A 20,371-nucleotide genomic window follows, 5' to 3' on the forward strand; every position below is an offset into this window, starting at 1 on the left:
CTGACTCTCCCCATCACCACCAGCTCACCGCTTGTATTCCTTCTTCTGCAGTTTTTTGGAATAGCTTCAGAAGGATAGGTGTTAACTCTTCTCTAAATGATAGAATTCGCCTGTGAAGCCATCTGGTCCTGGGCTTTTGTTAGTTGGAAGTTTTAAAATCACAGTTTCAATTTCAGTACTTGTGATTGGTCAGTTGCAGCTCACCGTTTGTTTGCGAGCTCTGCGGAAGAATCAATTCCACAAGTGACACGTCCTTAGGGATCCTGAACTGTGTGTTCCTTTGTCATAAAGAGCATCACTGTTCATGATGAGGGTACCCCTTGGGAAAGCTAAACTTTCAGGCACTTGGATTTACACTTGGTGCCATCGGCACCCCTGACCTTCCCGGAGAGGCCAGCTGGCTCTGGGTTCCAACCTGAGGGGCCCCTGAAGCAGAGCTCTGGGTCTGAGCTGGAGGGTGGGACGGGGGCCTTGGTCCTGGATGGGAACCAGTGGTATTTACACTCATACTCATGTTCCTAGAACCTAGCGCCGGACACACAGTGAGACTCAGTGCAGCTTTGGTGAGCGAATAAGGGACCACGGGGGCCGTGCTCTCCAGAGAAATCAGGGCAAATCTGGAAAATGCCAGGATGATGGGATCCAGGAGCCCCCGCCCTTTCCTGGAGTTGGGTGAGAAGCAAGGCAGTGGCTGGAGCCTGGAGAAAGGAGATGGGGAGCAGGCTCTGACCAAGTGACTGTTGGCTGAGTCAGCCTCTGTGACTGGGAGGTCACCTGTGAATCCATCTCCACAGACCTGGCGAGTAATTTGTTATATCCAGTTCCATTGGCCTACAGTGCCTGGCTGTCTCTCAGAGTCTTACAATGACCTGTCTCAGGGGAGAGGGCTGCCCTGGGACCACGCCACAAGGAGAGCCTCCAGCTCTGCCACGGGCCCTGGGCCATCACAGCCCACCCTCAGAACTGTGTGTTAAGTTGGGTTCTTACCCAGAGCCCAGGAACGATTGGAGGCCAGGTGCCCTCACTCTTTTATCCCACTAGGGGATTGTTTTGTGACTTCTGGCAACATGCTTTCCCATGTCACCTGCCTGATTCGGGGGAGTCACCTACTCAGGCTTGGAAGAGGAGGGTTCACCTCCTCTATGACAGGAAGTAAAGCATGGTGCGTGGCAAGAGCTGAGCTCTTCCAACCACAGTTGGAAGGTGCTGGTGCTGGTAAGATGGGTAGTGAGTCAGCCAGGCAAGGTGGACGGGAGCATCCCAGGAGCTTGGAGCTGTCAGTGGCTTGCCTACCACTGTACTTTACAACAGGTTGCCTAGCAGGTTAGGAAATACAGTCTTAGGTTTTTGACACTGAGTAAAAGCTTTCTGGTTTAGGCAGTAATATATGAGGAGGTTGCAAAATGCCATCAGAGGGTGTTATGAGCAAAATATCTCACTGTACAGTTTTATTTTCCATGGAAGTATCTATCAGTGGCAACTATAAATGATCCAGGACTTGGGCCTGGGCTTGTTTTAGTGCCCAATCCAAATGGTTTTTGAGCTCTTTGCAGCATTTCTCAGGAAGCTGATCTACTGGTGTTTTGTAGACAAGCCACATTGGTGGGGGGACAGGCTGTGATATTTCTTTCTAAGCATTTTGTCCTGGTGACCAACAGTGCCTTGAGATCAGTCGTCACCCTTAGATGTGAATGAGGCTGTCCTCTCCTCCCTCAGGACCACGTGGGTAGGTCGAGGCTGAGCGGTCTGAGGGGAGCAGCTTGACCCTCGGACTTTGTGCCTTCATTCCCCTGGGGTCACCAGCCTTGGCCTGGCCTCCAGGTCAGCCAGGGTCCCCCATCATCACCCTCCCGGAGGCTCCATCCTCCTCCTCCCCTTCACCTTCTCTGCCCTAGGCCACCTGTTGCCTTCTTGGAGCCTGCATCACACCCTGAGCTGTGTGGTGGGAGCCCCTGACTGGAGCACAAACTTCTGAGAGCAGGGCCTGGTGCCCACATCCTGCCCATCTCAGCCCCCTGTGCAGAGCTGAGCCCCAGCAGGAGGTGTACTGAATCGGGGCCCATAGCAGCAGGACCAAGAAAATATTTCGGTTCAGGGCACAAGGATTCAGGTCCCACATCTTTTAAAAGTGAAAAAACTCAGACTTCCCTGGTGGCGCAGTGGTTAAGAATCCGCCTGCCAATGCAGGGGACACGGGTTCGAGCCCTGGTCTGGGAAGACCCCACGTGCCGTGGAGCTCAGTAGCATCACAGCTACTGAGCCTGTGCTCTAGAGCCCACGAGCCACAACTACTGAGTCCATGTGCCACAGCTACTGAAGCCCGCACGCCTAGAGCCCGTGCTCCGCAACAAGAGAAACCACTGCAATGAGAAGCCCGCGCACTGCAACGAGGAGTAGCCCCTGCTTGCCGCAACTAGAGAAAGCCCGAGCACAGCAATGAAGACCCAACACAGCTAATAAATAAATAAATAAATTTTAAAATAAATAGCTAAATAAATAAAAGTGAAAAAACTCTTCCACCTTGAAAAACTCTTACACACACACGTACACACATGTGAGGATAATACAGCCATGTGCCAAGCAGTGATGTGCATGCTTTATATGCCAGTTTATATGCCTGTGCTCCCTCATGACAAGCCACAATGATGCCCATCATACAGATGAGGCCAGGGAGGCTAACCGACTGAGTCACACAGCTGGTGAGTGTGGGGCTTTTGAATCCAGGCAGCCAGGCTCCTGGATTCCTGCTCTTAAATAACATTTATCCTGCCTCTCAAGCTTTTTTCCTTGGTTGTGAAGGCAGATCATGCCGATTGAAAGAAGTTTATAAAACCCTTAAAATAATTTAAAAATTTTAAATGAATAATAATGTCACCATCAAGGAATTGCTGCTATTAATAGTTTGCTGTATCCCTTGCTAGATTTTCTGTACATGTTTTGGTACCATGTTTGCAGAAGCTGCTAAAAATGCCAATATATGGATTATCATAATTAACCGTATCCTCCCTGTAAAACATTTTACTTCCAACTCCTGATCACCATTTGACCGGTTTCTCCCCTCTCTTCACTGTTTTCATACCCTTGCATGTATTTCCTTTTAATTAGGGACAAGGGTCACCAGAGAATCTATTGGCAACTTCACAAGGTCTTTTTTTTTTAGTAGAATCATTTCAAACTCTAGGAGAGTGGTCCTATTCCCTCCCCTACAGACCCAGACTAGTTCTTATCTTTCAAATATGGTCACGTGAAGTGAAAACATCTTCTTGGAATTTACCATCCAAGACATCTAATAGACACAGATATTCATGGAAAAGGACAGCTGGAGCACCTACGAGGAGGCCACGTGAAACCAGGAGATTGTTTTTAAAACAAAAAGTAACTGTATTTCTCCCCTGGTAGGTGAAATGGCTCCAACAACAAGAAGTTAAACGCAGGGTGAAGAGACAGGTGCGAAGTGACACTCAGGCCCTTTATTTCAACGACCCCATTTGGTCCAACATGTGGTACATGGTGAGTAGGGCGTGGGCCTCTCCGTCCCTGGAGCGTTTGCAGTGCCGTGTTTCTGAGACGGGTCAATTTCCCCCAACAAAGCTAAATTCTCATGACAGCTCCAAACAGACACACTTCATCTGAGTGTAAAACTCCTGTTTTAATGCTGTGAAGTGCAAGCTTTCTTGTGAAGTTTTTTTAATTATGTGAAAGTCCAAGGGGAGGGGCTCTTTGAGCAGGGGAGCGATTGGCTGCACAGCGTATGAGTCACTACATGGTGAGTGGTGAACAGAGCCCCTGAAGGGTGGTGGGTGTCCTGGGAAAGTGATGGACAGATCGCCAGGGCAGAAAAAGCAGTAGAGCCTCCACGTGTACCATTCCCAGAAATGGGTGGTAGAAAGAGGGTCCTGCTCTATCAGGCACGGGAAAGCATTTTCTCCGTATTCCCTTATGAGCATAGGAGCACCTCTGCTGGGTTTGCGGGTCTATGTCAGGTGTGTCTGTGCTGGGGGGCTTTGTGTCTTCTGTGCCTGCAGCATTGTGGCGACAAGAACAGTCGCTGCCGATCAGAAATGAATGTCCAGGCGGCGTGGAAGCGGGGCTACACGGGAAAAAACGTGGTGGTCACCATCCTGGATGATGGCATAGAGCGGAATCACCCCGACCTGGCCCCAAACTATGTAAGTCAAGCCTTAAAACTGGCAACTGGCATGCAGAGACATTCAACTGCGCGGGTCGTTAAACAAGGACACATTTATAAAACGATAAGGTGCCTACCCCTCCCTATATCAGACAATACAGAAAACCTAGCTGGGTGGGCTGGTGAACCCAGCTCCCCTGCTACCCGGAGCCAGGGGTTCGCAGAGGGATTCGTTCACATGTTAGAGGATTCACATGTACTTCTGGGAACGGGGTCCTAAGAAACTCAGAAACGTGTGCATGGAGGTCGCCATCAGATCAACATCAGCGACATGAGAAATGGCAGGGTTAAGACGCGGGCTTAGGACCCAAACTGCTGGGGCTCCTGTCCTGGCTCTGTGGCTTATTAACTCTGAGACCCAGGGCAAGTTACTTGACTTCTCTGTGCCTCAGTGTCACCGTCTGTAAAAGGGGGTTAGTAACAGGACTACTACCTCCTCGGGTAATTGTGAGGATTAAATGGCTTCATAAATGTAAAGAAGAGAACCCAGCACATAGTAACTGTGAGAAAGGTATTTAGTATTCTGAGGCACCTGGGGTACAGTGTTGTCTTAATTTCTGCTGTACAGCACAGTGATTCAGTTATGCATATATATATATATATATATATATATATATATTCTTTTTCATGTTCTTTTCCATTGTGGTTTATCACAGGATATTAAATATAGTTCCCTGTGCTATACAGTAGGACCTTGTTGCTTATCCATCCTATATATACTAGTTTGCAAAAGATGACAGTTTTGAAGTCAACAATCTGGAGAGCTTTTATAATGTTTTAAAAGGAGGTTAGGATATTACACGAATACTGTGATTATAAGTATATACACAAAAACATACATATTAAAAATATAAGATGAAGGAAATTCTGACACTTGCTACCACATGGATGAACCTTCATCTGATGCATGCTACCACATGGATCAGCCACATCGATGAAGACATTATCTAGGTCACAAAAGGACAAACACTGTATGCTTTCACTTACGTGAGGTCCCTAGAGGAGTCGAATTCATAGAGACAGAAAGTAGATGCTGGGTGCCAGGGCCTGGGGAGGGGGATGGGGAGTTAGTGTTTCATGGGGACAGAGTTGTAGTTTTGCAAGATGAAAAGCGTTCTGTGGATGGATGGTGGTGATGGCTGCCCAGCAGTGTGAATGTACTTAAAGCCATTGAACTGTGCACTTAAAAATGGTTAGGGTGGTAAATTTTGATATGTGTATTTCCCACCATAATATATATACATATATATATATATATATAATTACAGTTACAGTAAGGGAGTACCAAGCGTGCGTTTTTCTGTTTCCAATTGAGGTGTAAAAACTAAAGCAGGGCTGTGATATGCCGGGCCATTTCTCTTCGGTCACAAGGGTTTCATTTCTTAGGATTCCTATGCAAGCTATGACGTCAACGGAAACGATTACGACCCGTCTCCGCGATATGATGCCAGCAATGAGAATAAGTATGTCACTTGGTCACTTGGCCGGCCTCTCCTCGGTTCCCTTTCTGTCTCCCTGCAGTCACTGTTGAGCTGGCCCACAGTCGGGATCCTGGAACTGTGACAGGCCAGAGGCACCTCTCCGGCTGCCTGGCCAGGTCTGGGGCTGAGCCAGGAGCCAGCCCCGCACAACCCTTCAGGCATAAGGCAGCCTCGGTGGATTCGGCCCCTTCTTAAGGGGCGTCACCCCTGCTGGTCAGCTAGCAGTGGATGTTGGACCAGCATCGTTCCTGTTTGAAACACTGTTGGAATGTTTGAAAAGAGTAACCCTTAAATCTTGCGGTCCCAACGGCCGGCTGTGTTCAGACCACAGTGCATGCGTCAATATCCGAGCCTTTTTGAGTCTGTCTGTGACCTCATGAGGGAGGTGGCAGGAGAGTGAATGATGCTGGGTAAATCGGGGCCCAGATCCTGGGCCTGGCTGTGTGCCTCTGTGCAGGCTGGGTGATGTCTTGTGGCCTGAGGCTCCCCATGCCCCAGGGCTGTGGGTGGGAGTCGGGTGATGGGTGAGGGACACACACTGAGGGTGTTCAGTCAGTGACGCTAGTGATCGTCACTTTGCAAATGAAGGCGGGAGGTCTGGAGAGATCAGGTGACTTGGTTCCGTAGGTGGCATCCCTGGGGGTGATGTCCACTTTCCCCAGCCCAGCCCTGGAGCTCGTTGGCTGTGTCCTGCCTGTCGTTTCTCCGTCAGCATGCCCCATGCCCCATGCCCTGAGCTCTTCCCATTCTTCCAAAAATATTTAGAGAACAGAAGCCCTTTCTTCCTTCTCCACTGTTTTTTTTTTTGTTTTTTGTTTTAATTTAATTTTATTTGTTTTAGTTGTGCCGGGTCTTAGCTGCGGCTCACCAGCTCCTTTAGTTGTGGCATGTGTGCTCCTTAGTTGTGGCTGGTGGGCTTCTCAGTTATGGCATGTGAACTCTTAGTTGCGGCATGCCTGTGGGATCTTAGTTCCCTGACCAGGGATCAAACCCATGTCCCCTGCATTGGAAGGCGGATTCTTAACCACTGCACCACCAGGGAAGTCCCTTCTCCACTGTTGACACGACGCTTTCCAAGGTGTGTCTTCATCCATAATATTTTAGGTTGTGGTTGATTTGATTCTGGGGTTCAAATCCTGGTGCCCACAGGGTGCTGTGCAGGGAGGCTCGGCCGGCGGACGCGGTCAACACGATAGACCACAGCACTCTGGGGAGCTCGCAAAGGCCCCAGCCTCACGTCCCCAGGTGCCCTTCCCACTCAGCGGCCAGCACGCCAGTGGTGCAGGGCTCCTGGTCTCCCAGCCCCGAGTGCAGGGAGCCAGGAGGGATAATCCAGACACTGCACAATGATCCATGAAGGGCAGGGTAGGACGGTGGGCTGCGTGACTTGGGAACAGCCCTGGCTGTGGGCGCATGAGGTCCAGAGGACAGAGGGCTGCCTCCCTGGGGCTAATGCATGAGCCCTGGACTAGTTTCAAAGGTGGTTTTAAAGTTGAATCAGTGATTCTGATCCCCTGTGGCCTCTTCTCAAAGATGTGCTCCTTAAACTTGCCGGTATTTTTTTGCTTCTGCTGGAGGAACTGACCCGATGCAGCATGTTGCAGAACGGGGTCATTACCCGAGGGGAGCGATCTGTTTTTCAGGTGGCCTCTTCCTAGTCTGTCCACTGCTGCTGAGTGTTCCATTTCGAGCTTTCTTCCTCGGCTCCTGCTGCAATGGCCGTGGAAAGGGTGGGGGGGCTGCCCGAGGTGAGCATGGGGTGGGAGGAGGGGGACACAAGGGGACACAGGATCTAGGTTCTTGTTTGTTTTTACTTCAGCTCAGCAGCCAGGCAGGCGTCTACACTGTGTTGTCAGTCGCGGGGACGCAGAGCTTGGGAGGAGGGCCCCTGGTGCCGGAGCAGGAGACTCAGCCTGATGCGGGAGCATCGTGTCTGCAGGGCGGCGGGAAGACCTTGCCAGCCTACAGGGCGCAGGGCGGGGGTGGGGAACTGGACGGTCCAGGCCCTTGCAAAAGCCCACTTGATGCCCCTCCCGGAGCAGCCATCAGAGAGGGGGGTGATGGGAAGGGATGTGGGGAAAAGGCTTCAGCATCCTCCCCGGACTTAGGGATAATGACTCTTCTTGCAGGAGAGCTGAGCAGGGCACTGAACCCACTGCAAGGTGCTGGCGGAGTCCTAACTTCGTTTTTTCCTTTGCCTCAGACACGGTACTCGCTGTGCGGGAGAGGTTGCCGCTTCAGCCAACAACTCTTACTGCATCGTGGGCATCGCGTACAATGCAAAAATCGGAGGTAAGGCCCAGGAGTGTGCTGCCCGGGGGCTCGGGCCTGGGGCAGGGGTACTGGACGTGTCCCTCCTGAGAGTCTCAGCAGTTGCACTTCCGTTGGCCTCGGTGGCCGAGTCGGACCCTGGGCCTGACCTCACGCTGCCAGGGGCCTGGAGGTGGAGGTGTTGCTCACTGGTTTGCCTGAAAAGCCTCCGCGGGTCCTGTGGGTCTGGCTGCTGACTCACCGCTGTCAAGCAGACCAGTCCTAAGAGGCCGCGTGGGTTCCCTCCTGCTGCCCATCCTGCCCTCCCTCTGACTTCCCCAGCAGGGTTTATGGTTTTCACCTGGGACGAAGGCCTTTCCTTGGCCCCAACTCCCGCTTGAGCATCCTGGCCCACTGCTCCTGCCCCGTCCCTCAGCTTTAGCCAGAGGACATTTGTCATAGTGTCCCCCAGAGACGCCTGGTCTCCCCTGTTTATGACGGGCTGGTAACATTTGCCTCACCCCAAAAACCTCTCCCCGCCGCTCCGTTCTGCTCAGTCCACCCATGACTTATGGCCTTTCATGCCCTCTCTGCTCCATGGAGTGCTCCCCAAATCCAGGTGTCCCCCCTCGTCTTGTTTACTGAGGGAGGTCAGCCTTCCAGGTCCCTTTAAGGAGCACGCCTGACCCTGTGTGTCTCTGGCTCTGTTGTTTGGTTTCTCCATGTGTGAGTCAAGCTTCTCTTGTTAGGATGGGGCTTTAGAGCAAAGAGTCACATGTCTTCCTCGCCCTCCGCCCCTGCCCCGCCCCCTGAGCCTGGCAGATTGACAACTCAGACTGGCAGACAGTCAGTCAGTAAGTCCTCTGCAGTGCCTGGTAGGTGCGCATCACTGAGCTGGCACTGAGCAGGTGTGGCCGGGGCATCAGTTGTCCTCGACTGTCCACATGGCCTTGGGGCACTGGCTGTCTGTTTGGAAGTGCTCACACGCACGCTGATGGCCATGCTGGGATGCCTTCCTGGGGTGTGGCCTTCTCTGCTGCTTTGCCTTTGTGGAGGTGGTTGTAGCTCCCTCAGCTCTACTACAAGCAGCACAAGGTGGAGGACTCTGGGTCATGCAGTCTTTGGGGAATATCTTGAGTTTTGAAAATAGGGTCCCCAGCTTTCACTTATTTAGGACCCTCTGCCTGCTCTTTCCCTTGGAAACCTTTGGAGTGGCTGGGATTTAACCAGCCATCATTAACCACCAAGGGCGTGTCCTGCAGAACTGATCAGGAGACTGTCACCTGGCCTCACTCCTTCATGGATAGTTCTTTTACGTTGAGATGTGTAAGTTCTCCTTGGAGCTCTTGATGAGTGAAGAGCCACGAGAAGTCTCCCTGGCTGACCTGGGTACCAGTTCCATTCCCACCACCCACTGGCTCTGTGTCCTTGGACAACGGGTATAAACTGTCTGTGACACCGGGTTGGGTTTGCAATGGAGACATAGTGTGGGCTTGAGGTTGGCATTGACCCAGGGAACCTGTAACAGCCACTTCTCCAAGGCTGCTGCACACAACTGTAGCCTCTCCATACAGGCAGCCGCACCTCTTCCTGCCCCTCCCTCCAAGCCCACCCCTGGACAGGGCAGCCTTCAGGCACCCCTAACATAGCTTCTCTCTCTACATGTTGACACAGAGCAGGGAATTTCTCTGAGATGCCCCTGGTGTGACCATGAGCTCTACCTTTTTATACCTTTTTTATTTTTAAAGTTGTTGTTCAGGAGATTAAAATGGATATCCTAATTTATTCCAATCTATGTGGAATTTATATTATACCACTTCATGTACAGTATATAAACCTAAAACATTATTTGAGTTCACACTCACTGTTGTTCTTTATGCTGTTGTTTTTGTGTTTTACTTCATATATTATAAACCCAATGTTTATTCTTATTTAAACAGTTGGCTTTAAAATACTTATGGAAAGAAGTATACTTACCTACATATTTATCAGTCCTGGTGCTCTTCCTTATTTTCTAGCTTCCTATTTCTTCTGACTGGTTTCAGTTTTTCTTCAGCCTGAGAATTTCTTTTAGTATTTTAGTATTTCTTTATATGTAGGTATGCTGGCGAGAAGTCATCTCAGCTTTTAGGTGAAATTTATCTAAATTTCATCTTCATTTTTGAAAACAATTTTGCTGAACACAGAATTCTAGGCCGACATGTTTTTCTTTCAGGCTTTAAAGATGCTATTCCGTTGTCTCTGGCATCCATTGTTTCTGATGATGAGTCAGTTGTCATACTTATCTTATTGTTGTTCCCCTTTATGTAATGTGATTTGTTCCTCTGGCTACTTTTATTTTTTTCTCTATCTGTGCTTTGTCTGTGACTATAATGTCCCTTGGTGTAATTTCTTTCATATTGATCCAGCTTGGGGTTAGCTGTGCTTCCTCCTGGGTTATTATTATTATCACTTTTTTTCTAAATCAAATTTGGAAAAATTTCTGTCAGTATTTTTTGCAATCCTGTTTCCTCTCTTTTCTCTTTGGGCACCAATTATACTTGTTAGATTGCTTGATATACCTCACAGGTTGAGGCTGTGTTCATTTTTTAAAATCTTTTTTTCTCTGTGTGCTTCAAATTTTATAATTTCTTTTGCACTGTCTTCTTCAGGTTCACTAATCCTTTCTTTTGTTGTGTCCAATCTGTTGTTGATTCCACCCAATGAATTTTTTTTTCTTTTGTACTCAGATATTGTGCTTTTCTGTTCTATGATGTCCATTTGGCTTTTTTTTTTTTAATATTTCCAAATCTTTCCTTATATTTCCCTTCTCTTCACCCATTATACCTATATTTTACTTTGGACTCTTTGACATACTTATGAGTTATTTTACAGTCTTTTATACTAATTCCAATACGTAAGTCATTTGTGGGTATGTTTGTTTATTTTTTTCTGTGGAATGCCTTCTTCACTTTTTTCTTTTTTAACATCTTTGTTGGAATATAATTGCTTTACAGTGTTGTGTTAGTTTCTGCTGTATAACAAAGTGAATCAGCTACATGCATATGTATATCTGTATATCCCCTCCCTCTTGTGTCTCCTTCCCACCCTCCCTATCCCACCCCTTTAGGTGACCACAAAACACTGAGCTGATCTCCCTGTGCAGGGCAGCTCCTTCCCACTAGCTATCTATTGTATATTTGTTAGTGTATATACGTCAGTGCTACTCTCTCACTTCGTCCCAACTTACCTTTCCCCCTCCCCGTGTCCTAAAGTCCATTTTTACGTCTGTGTCTTTATTCCTGTCCTGCCCCTAGGTTCATCAGAACCTTTTTTTTTTTAAGATTCCATATATATCTTTAGCATACAGTATTTGTTTTTCTCTTTCTGACTTACTTCATTCTGTATGACAGACTCCAGGTCCATCCACCTCACTACAAATAACTTAATTTCATTTGTTTTTATGGCTGAGTAATATTCCATTGTATACATGTGCCACATCTTTTTGTGTGTGTGTGGTACGCGGGCCTATCACTGTTGTGGCCTCTCCCGTTGCAGAGGACAGGCTCCAGATGCGCAGACTCAGCGGCCATGGCTCACGGGCCTAGCCGCTCCGCAGCATGTGGGATCTTCCCGGACCGGGGCACGAACCCGTGTCCCCTGCATCGGCAGACAGACTCTCAACCACTACGCCACCAGGGAAGCCCATGTGCCACATCTTTATCCATTCATCTGTCGATGGACACTTACGTTGTTTCCATGTCCTGACTATCGTAAGTAGTGCTGCAATGAACATTGTGGTACATGACTCTTTCTGAATTATGGTTTTCTCAAGGTATATGCCCAGTGGTGGGATGGCTGGGTCGTATGGTAGTTCTATTTTCAGTTTTTAAGGAACCTCCATACTGTTCTCCATAGTGGCTTTATCAATTTACATTCCCACCAACGTGCAAGAAGTTTCTCTTTTCTCTGCACTCTCACCAGCATTTATTGTTTGTAGATTTTTTGATGATGGCCGTTCTGACCAGTGTGAGGTGATACCTTATTGTAGTTTTGATTTGCATTTCTCTAATGATTAGTGATGTTGAGCATCCTTTCATGTGTTTGTTGGCAATCTGTATATCTTCTTTGGAGAAACGTCTATTTAGGCCTTCTGCCCATTTTTGGATTGGGTTGTTTGTTTTTCTGATATTTAGCTGCAAGAGCTGCTTGTATATTTTGGAGATTAATCGTTTGTCAGTTGCTTCATTTGCAAATATTTTCTCCCATTCTGAGGGTTGTCTTTTCATCTTGTTTATGGTTTCCTGTGCAAAAGCTTTTAAGTTTCATTTGGTCCCATTTGTTTATTTTTGTTTTTATTTCATTTCTGTAGGAGGTGGGTCAAAAAGATCTTGCTGTGATTTATGTCATAGAGTGTTCTGCCTATGTTTTCCTCTAAGAGTTTTATACTGTCTGGCCTTATATTTAGGTCTCTAATCCATTTTGAGTTTATTTTTGTGTATGGTGTCAGGAAGTGTTCTAATTTCATTCTTTTACATGTAGCTGTCCAGTTTTCCCAGCACCACTTATTGAAGAGGCTGTCTTTTCTCCATTGTATACTCTTGCCCCCTTTATCAAAGATAAGGTGACCATATATACATGGGATAATCTCTGAGCTTTCTATCCTGTTCCATTGATCTCTATTTCTGTTTTTGTGCCAGTACCATACTGTCTTGATTATTGTAGCTTTGTAGTATAGTCTGAAGTCTGGGAACCTGATTCCTCCAGCTCCGTTTTTTATCTCAAGATTGTTTTGGCTATTCGGGGTTTTTTGTGTTTCCATACAAATTGTGAAATTTTTTGTTCTAGTTCTGTGAAAAATGCCATTGGTAGTTTGATGGGGATTGCACTGAATCTGTAGATTGCTGTGGGTAGTATAGTCATTTTCACAATGTTGATTCTGCCAATCCAAGATATATCTCTCCATCTGTTTATATCATCTTTAATTTCTTTCATCAGTGTCTTTCATCAGTTTTCTGCATACAGGTCTTTTGTCTCCTTAGGTAGGTTTATTGCTAGGTATTTTATTCTTTTTGTTGCGGTGGTAAATGGGAGTGTTTCCTTATTTTTCTTTCAGATTTTTCATCATTAGTGTATAGGAATGCAAGAGATTTCTGTGCATTAATTTTGTATCCTGCTACTTTACCAAATTCATTGATTAGCTCTAGAAGTTTTCTGGTAGCATCTTTAGGATTCTCTATGTGTAGTATCATGTCATCTGCAAACAGTAACAGCTTTACTGTTTCTTTTCCGATTTGGATTCCTTTTATTTCCTTTTCTTCTCTGATTGCTGTGGCTAAAACTTCCAAAACTATGTTGAATAAGAGTGGTGAGAGTGGGCAACCTTGTCTTGTTCCTGATCTTAGTGGAAATGGTTTCAGTTTTTCACCATTGAGGACGATGTTGGCTGTGGGCTTGTCATATATGGCCTTTATTGTGTTGAGGCAAGTTCCCTCTATGCCTATTTTCTGCAGGGTTTTTATCATAAATGGGTGTTGAATTTTGTCGAAAGCTTTCTCTGCATCTATTGAGATGATCATATGGTTTTTCTCCTTCAATTTGTTAATATGGTGTATCACATTGATTGATTTGTGTATATTGAATAATCCTTGCATTCCTGAGATAAACCCCACTTGATCATGGTGAATGACCCTTTTAATGTGCTGTTGGATTCTGTTTGCTAGTATTTTGTTGAGAATTTTTGCATCCATGTTCATCAGTGATATTGGCCTGTAGTTTTCTTTCTTTGTGACATCCTTGTCTGGTTTGGGTATCAGGGTGAGGGAGGCCTCATAGAATGAGTTTGGGAGTGTTCCTCCCTCTGCTATATTTTGGAAGAGTTTGAGAAGGATAGGTGTTTGCTCTTCTCTAAATGCTTGATAGAATTCGCCTGTGAAGCCCTCTGGTCCTGGACTTCTGTTTGTTGGAAGATTTTTAATCACAATTTCAATTTCAGTGCTTGTGATTGGTCTGTTTATATTTTCTATTTCTTCCTGGTTCACACTGGAAGGTTGTGCTTTTCTAAGAATTTGTCCATTTCTTCCAGGTTGTCCATTTTATTGGCATAGAGTTGCTTCTATTAATCCCTCATGATCCTTCGTACTTCTGCAGTGTCAGTTGTTCCTTCTCCTTTTTCATTTCTAATTCTGCTGATTTGAGTCTTCTCACTTTTTTTCTTGGTGAGTCTGGCTAATGGTTTATCAATTTTGTTTATCTTCTCAGAGGACCAGCTTTTAGTTTTATTGATGTTTGCTATTGTTTCCTCCATTTCTTTTTCATTTATTTCTGATCTGATCTTCATGATTTCTTTCCTTCTGCTAACTTTGGGGGTCTTTTTGTTCCTCTTTCTCTAATTGCTTTAGGTGTAAGGTTAGATTGTTTATTTGAGATGTTTCTTGTTTCTTGAGGTAGGATTGTATTGCTATAAACTTTCCTTTTAGAACTGCTTTTGCTGCATCCTGTAGGTTTTGGGTCGTCATTTTTTTTTTTTTTTTTTTTTTGCGATACGCAGGCCTCTCACTGTTGTGGCCTCTCCCGTTGTGGAGCACAGGCTCCAGACACGCAGGCTCAGTGGCCATGGCTCACAGGCCCAGCCGCTCCGTGGCATGTGGGATCTTCCCAGACTGGGGCACGAACCCGTGTCCCCTGCATCAGCAGGCGGACTCTCAACCACTGCGCTACCAGGGAAGCCCAGGTTGTCGTGTTTTTATTGTCATTTGTTTCTAGATATTTTTTGATTTCCTCTATGATTTTTTCAGTGATCTCTTAGTTATTTAGTAGTGTATTGTTTAGCCTCCATGTGTTTGTATTTTTTACAGATTTTTTCCTGTAATTGATATCTAGTCTCATAGCACTGTGTTCGGAAAAGATACTTGATACGATTTCAGTTTTCTTAAATTTACTAAGGCTTGATTTGTGACCCAAAATATGATCTATCCTGGAGAATGTTCCATGAGCACTTGAGAAGCAAATGCATTCTGTTGTTTTTGGATGGAATGTCCTATAAATATCATTTAAGTCCCTCTTGTTTAATGTATCATTTAAAGCTCGTGTTTCCTTATTTATTTTCATTTTGGTTCATCTGTCCATGGGTGAAAGTGGGGTGTTAAAGTCCCCTACTATGGTTGTGTTACTGTTGATTTCCCCTTTTATGGCTGTTAGCATTTGCCTTATGTATTGAGGTGTTCCTATGTTGGGTGCATAAGTATTTACAATTGTTATATCTTCTTCTTGGATTGATCCCTTGATCATTTTGTAGTGTCCTTCTGTGTCTCTTGTAATAGTCTTTATTTTAAAGTCTATTTTGTCTGATATGAGAATTGCTACTCCAGCTTTCTTTTGGTTTCCATTTGCATGGAATATCTTTTTCCATCCCCTCTCTTTCAGTCTGTATGTGTCCCTAGGTCTGAAGTGGGTCTGTTGTAGACAAGATATGTATGGGTCTTGTTTTTGTATCCATTCAGCCAGTGTATGTCTTTTGGTTGGAGCATTTAGTCCATTTACATTTAAGGTAATTATTGATATGTGTGTTCCTATTACCATTTTCTTAATTGTTTTGGGTTTGTTTTTGTAGGTCTTTTCCTTATCTTGTGTTTCCTACTTAGAGGAGTTCCTTTAGCATTTGTTGTAAAGCTGGTTTGGTGGTGCTGAATTCTCTTAACTTTTGCGTATCTGTAAACATTTCAGTTTCTCCATCGAATGTGAATCAGATCATTGCTGGGTAGAGTAATCTTCATTGTTGGGTTTTCCCTTTCATCACTTTAAATGTGTCCTGCCACTCCCTTCTGGCTTGCAGAGTTTCTGCTGAAAGATCCGCTGTTAACCTTATGGGGATTCCCTTGTATGTTATTTGTTGCTTTTCCCTTTCTGCTTTTAATATTTTTTCTTTGTATTTAATTTTTGATAGTTCGATTAATATGCGTCTTAGCGTGTTTGTCTTTGGGTTTACCCTGTATGGTACTCTGTGTGCTTCCTGGACTTGACTATTTCCCATGTTAGGGAAGTTTTCAACTATAATCTCTTCAAATATTTTCTCAGCCCCTTTCTTTTTCTCTTCCTCTGGTACCTCTATAATTCGAATGTTGGTGCATTTAATATTGTTCCAGAGGTCTCTGAGACTGTCCTCAATTCTTTTCATTCTTTTTTCTTTATTCTGCTCCCTGGCAGTTATTTCCAGCATTTTATCTTCCAGGTCACTTATGCGTTCTTCTGCCTCAGTTATTCTGTTACTGTTTCCTTCTAGAGTATTTTTAATTTCAGTAATTGTGTTGTTCATCATTGTTTGTTTGCTCTTTAGTTCTTCTAGATCCTTGTTAAGTGTTTCTTGTATTTTCTCCATTCTGTTTCCGAGATTTTGGATCATCTTTACTATCATTACTCTGAATTCTTTTTCAGGTAGTTTTCCTATTTCGTCTTCATTTATTTGGTCTTGTAGGTTTTTACATTGCTCCTTCATCTGTAAAATATTTTTTTGTCGCTTCATTTTTTTTTTTTTTTGATGGGTGGTGCTGTATTCCTGTCTTACTGGTTGTTTGGCCTGAGACGTCCAGCACTGGAGTTTGCAGGCAGTTAGATAGAGCTGGGTCTTGGTGCTGAGATGAGGACCTTTAGGAGGCCTCACTCCAATTGATATTCCCTGGGGTCTGAGGTTCTCTGTTAGTCCAGTGGTTTGGACTCAGAGCTCCCACCACAGGAGTTCGGGCCTGACTTCCGGCCTGGGAACCAAGATGTGGCAAGCTTCGTGGCACTTTAAAAAAAAAAAAAATTGGAAGAAAGAAAGAAAGGAGCAGTACAATATGAAAAATAAAAAACAAAGTAAAATTAGAAGGATAAAAAATATATTAGGAAAAATAAAACTATAATTGAAACAGCTGCAACAAAGTAAAATAAAACCACAGCAGAAGAAAGAAAAAAAAAAAGGGTGGTGGGGGCAAAAAGCCAAAAGGAGAGATCACTAACCAAGTATAAAGAGTAAAATAAAATTAGAAAAATAAAAGGTTTATTAGGAAAAATAAAAATATAAAAGAATCAACAACAGTGAATCAACAAGGTAAAACAGAATCCCAATGTAAAAGAGGAAAAAAGAAAAGAAAAAAACCCCAAAAGCCTTGGCTATGGGGGTGTTTAGGCAGGGAGTGGAACTTAGGCAGGGGTGGGGTTTAGGGTGCGGCAGGACCTAGGTGGGTGGTAGGGGTGATGATTGAGCGTGGGGTGGGGCCTCTGCTTAGGACCTGAGTGAAAGGGGAGAGGCAGCAAGTCGAAAGGAGGCCCTCTGGAGTGTGGGGTTCCAGAGTTTGGAGGTAGGGCCCTGAGTGAGGGTGTGTGGGTGGAGTTTAGGCCCAGCACGTTGAAGGGAGTCTCAGAGGGCGTCTCCAAGTGTAGAGGTAGTGGCCTGTGTGGGGGTGTAGGGACAGGGCTTGGGCTCTGCGTGACAGGAGGGAGGCTCTGAGCACAGAGGATTAGGCCCAGAAGTCCAGCAGGCTTCCCGGTGCCTAAGTGGACAGGGAAAGCATTGGCCACGTTCCCTTCCGTTCCTTCACACCCCTCCCCCACTGTCTCCCCCAGGGTCTGCCCCCTCACCACGGGACCCCTAACCATGGGTGGGTCCCGCTGGGTGTAGGAACTCCTCCCCTTCCCCAGCCACTGCTCAGGGGTGCTGGTCCCAGAGGTCTAGCCTTTACTTTTGCTCCCCCTTCCCTCCCTCCCACTCCCTCAGGACCCACGGGGCTGGAGGGGGCCTCGGTGGGCAGAGGATCAGGCCTGGGATCTCAGCAGGCTCCCGGGAGCCCAAGTGGGCAGGGGAAACCTGGCCACGCTCTCTTTTGTTCCTCTGCCCTCCCAGTGGTTCCCCAATTTACCCCTTTGGGCGTGGGATCTCTTCCCCTCCCCCAGCCACCCCGCAGGGGCGCCAGTCCCGTCCTGCCTCCACTTCTCCTCCCCCTTCACTCCTCTCACATCCCATATCCTACCCGGTCACTGGGGTTTCCTCCCGTCCCCTTAGGTGTCCGTGGTCCCCCATGGGTGCCTGGTAGGTGCCCTAGTTGTGCGGAGCCACTAATTCCACATCCTTCTAGTACGCCATCTTGACTCTGCCCCCTTTCTTTTTTTAAAAATTGAAGTGTAGTTGATTTACAGTTTTCAGGTGTACAGCAAAGTGATGCGTATGTGTGTATTTATACACACACATATACATATATATCTTTTTCAGATTATTTTCCATTATAGGTTATTACAAAATATTGAATATAGTTCCCTGTGCTATACAGTAGGTCTTTGTTGTTTATCTATTTTATATATAGTGTGTATCTGTTAATCCCAAATTCCCAATTTTAAGTCAAAGACAAATATCATATGATATCACTTATATGTGGAATTTAAAAAAATATGATACAAATGAACTTATTTGCAAAACAGAAATATACTCACAGACTTAGAAAACAAACTTATGGATACCAAAGGTGCGGGGAGGGATAAATAGGGAATGTGGGTATGTTTTCAGTCATTGATATTTCTTTTTACAACGTGCACATTTGCGCATGTCAAGTAACTTTTTATTGTACACCGGACATTGTTATGCTACATTGTGGGGACTCTTGATCCTGTTATCCTTGAAAACTGTTGAGTTTTGTTCTTGTAGTCAGTTCAGTTTGAACTTATGGAGGCTTGATTTTTCATTTTTTTAGGATTGATCTCTTTCTGATTTGTCCTTAGCCTTAGAGAAAATCCTTTAGCCCAAGCACATAATCTTTACTCTTAGGTAGTGTGACCCTTTTGGTATTTCAGCGGAAAGACTGAAGTGTTTAGCCAGCACCTCTAACTTGGCAAGACTGAAACTCCAAATTGACTCCCCTGCAATGGGCAGCAGCTGGAACATCTGCTCACTCACTCATTCAGCCTCCAGCTATTCCTTTCCTCCTGGACTTCTTAGAGAGTTGCCCAAACACGTTTAGTCCAGCGGTTAGCTGAGTGTTTGAGGGAAGTTTCAGTATGTCCTCTTCTGTAGCTCTCTCATTTCTAGGATTTCTCTCAATTTCCAGCTGCTCTAACAATCCCAGACTCCATCCCATGACTCCCCAGGAGAATAAGATTGCATTTTCCTGATGGAGTTCTAGCTTCTCTGCATCAAGAGAAATGGGGAGTTCCCTCAGAGGAAAAGTATAAACTCGCATCATACCCAGTATTGTTGCTCTTTTAAGAACTGAATTGCCTGCCTCTGCCTTCTTATGGTTGCTTTCCAATGCCCTTAAAAAGGTGGTGTTTTCTTTAAAAGGTATTTAGTCCAGGGTTTATAATTATTACTTTTAGAAGAGTTAGTGTGATAGAAGCTACTCTGCCATTATTGACACTAAAACATGGTTTCTGTTTCTTTACCAGATAGGTGATGTATTAGTTATCTATTGCTGCATGACAGTTACTCAAACAAACATTTGTTATCTAGCACAGATGGTGGCTTAAATGAGTGATTCTGGCTGAGGGTCACTCGTGAGGTTGGCTGTGACTGTAGTCTGAAGGCTTGGCTGGGACTGCAGTATCCACTTCCAAGATGGGTCACTTCTTTGTTGTTGGCTGAAGTCCTCAGTTCCTTGTTGGCTGTTGGCAGGAGGCCTTGTTTCCTCAACACGTGTATCTCTCCATGGGGTTCTTAGAGTGTCCCCATGGCATGTAGCCAGCTTCCCTTATTGCAGGTGATTCAAAGAGAGAACCAGGAGGAAGCAGCAATGTTTTTCTTATGACTTAGTCTTAGAAGTAACATACTGTCACTTAGGTCATACTCTATTCTTTAGAAATGAATTCTACGTACACTCAAGCGGAGAGAAATTAGGCTGCACCTTTTGAATGGAAAAATGTCAAAGACTTGTGGTTATGGTTTAAAATCACCACAGATGGGCTCCTAAAAGTTTGACTATATATTTATACAAATGGAGTAATTTTTTCTGCCAGATTTCTTTGTAGAATTGCATGTTTCTTACATGTTTTATCACATAAAAATAAATCAAATGAAAGTAGTAGAACTGTCCAAATTATATATTTAAAATAATATGCTTGCTAGAACATTACTAATAAGTCAAGATAACTCCAAAATATGTATAATGCTGTATCAAACTGCAGAAGAGCACAAGGAAGGTAAAATATCATCTGGATCCTGGTGAAAACAGGAATAACCAGTACTTACTGAGATTTTGCTAGATCACAAGCACTGATCTAAGGTCTCTGTATGTATTGTCTTATGTAATCTTTACAAAACACTATGTCATTGATGCTACTTTTATCCCCATTTCACAGGTAAGGGCCAGAAAGTTTATGTAACTTGCCAAAGATCAAACCAAGCTGACTTCAGGCCCCAGCTCTTAGTTTCTACTCTTTAACAAAAATCTTTAAACCGTATATACAGAGTGTGGATTGATGGGTGGATGGAGAGATGGATGGACAATAT

The 20,371-nt window shown here is 45.3% G+C and overlaps 1 protein-coding gene across 2 annotated transcripts in view; it reads left to right on the forward strand.

Moving 5' to 3' along the window:
* PCSK6 (proprotein convertase subtilisin/kexin type 6) overlaps positions 1–20,371 on the forward strand; it is a 194,599-nt gene that overhangs the window by 61,203 nt on the left and 113,025 nt on the right. For both annotated transcript variants that reach the window (XM_060097521.1, XM_060097522.1), the window contains exons 3-6: positions 3,400–3,510; positions 4,026–4,169; positions 5,576–5,652; positions 7,874–7,962. In XM_060097521.1, coding sequence (XP_059953504.1) covers positions 3,400–3,510; positions 4,026–4,169; positions 5,576–5,652; positions 7,874–7,962 — 421 coding nt within the window. The remainder of the gene's footprint in view (positions 1–3,399; positions 3,511–4,025; positions 4,170–5,575; positions 5,653–7,873; positions 7,963–20,371) is intronic.

The sequence above is a fragment of the Mesoplodon densirostris genome, chromosome 4 (genome assembly GCF_025265405.1).
Source record: "Mesoplodon densirostris isolate mMesDen1 chromosome 4, mMesDen1 primary haplotype, whole genome shotgun sequence".
Classification (NCBI taxonomy): domain Eukaryota; kingdom Metazoa; phylum Chordata; class Mammalia; order Artiodactyla; family Ziphiidae; genus Mesoplodon; species Mesoplodon densirostris.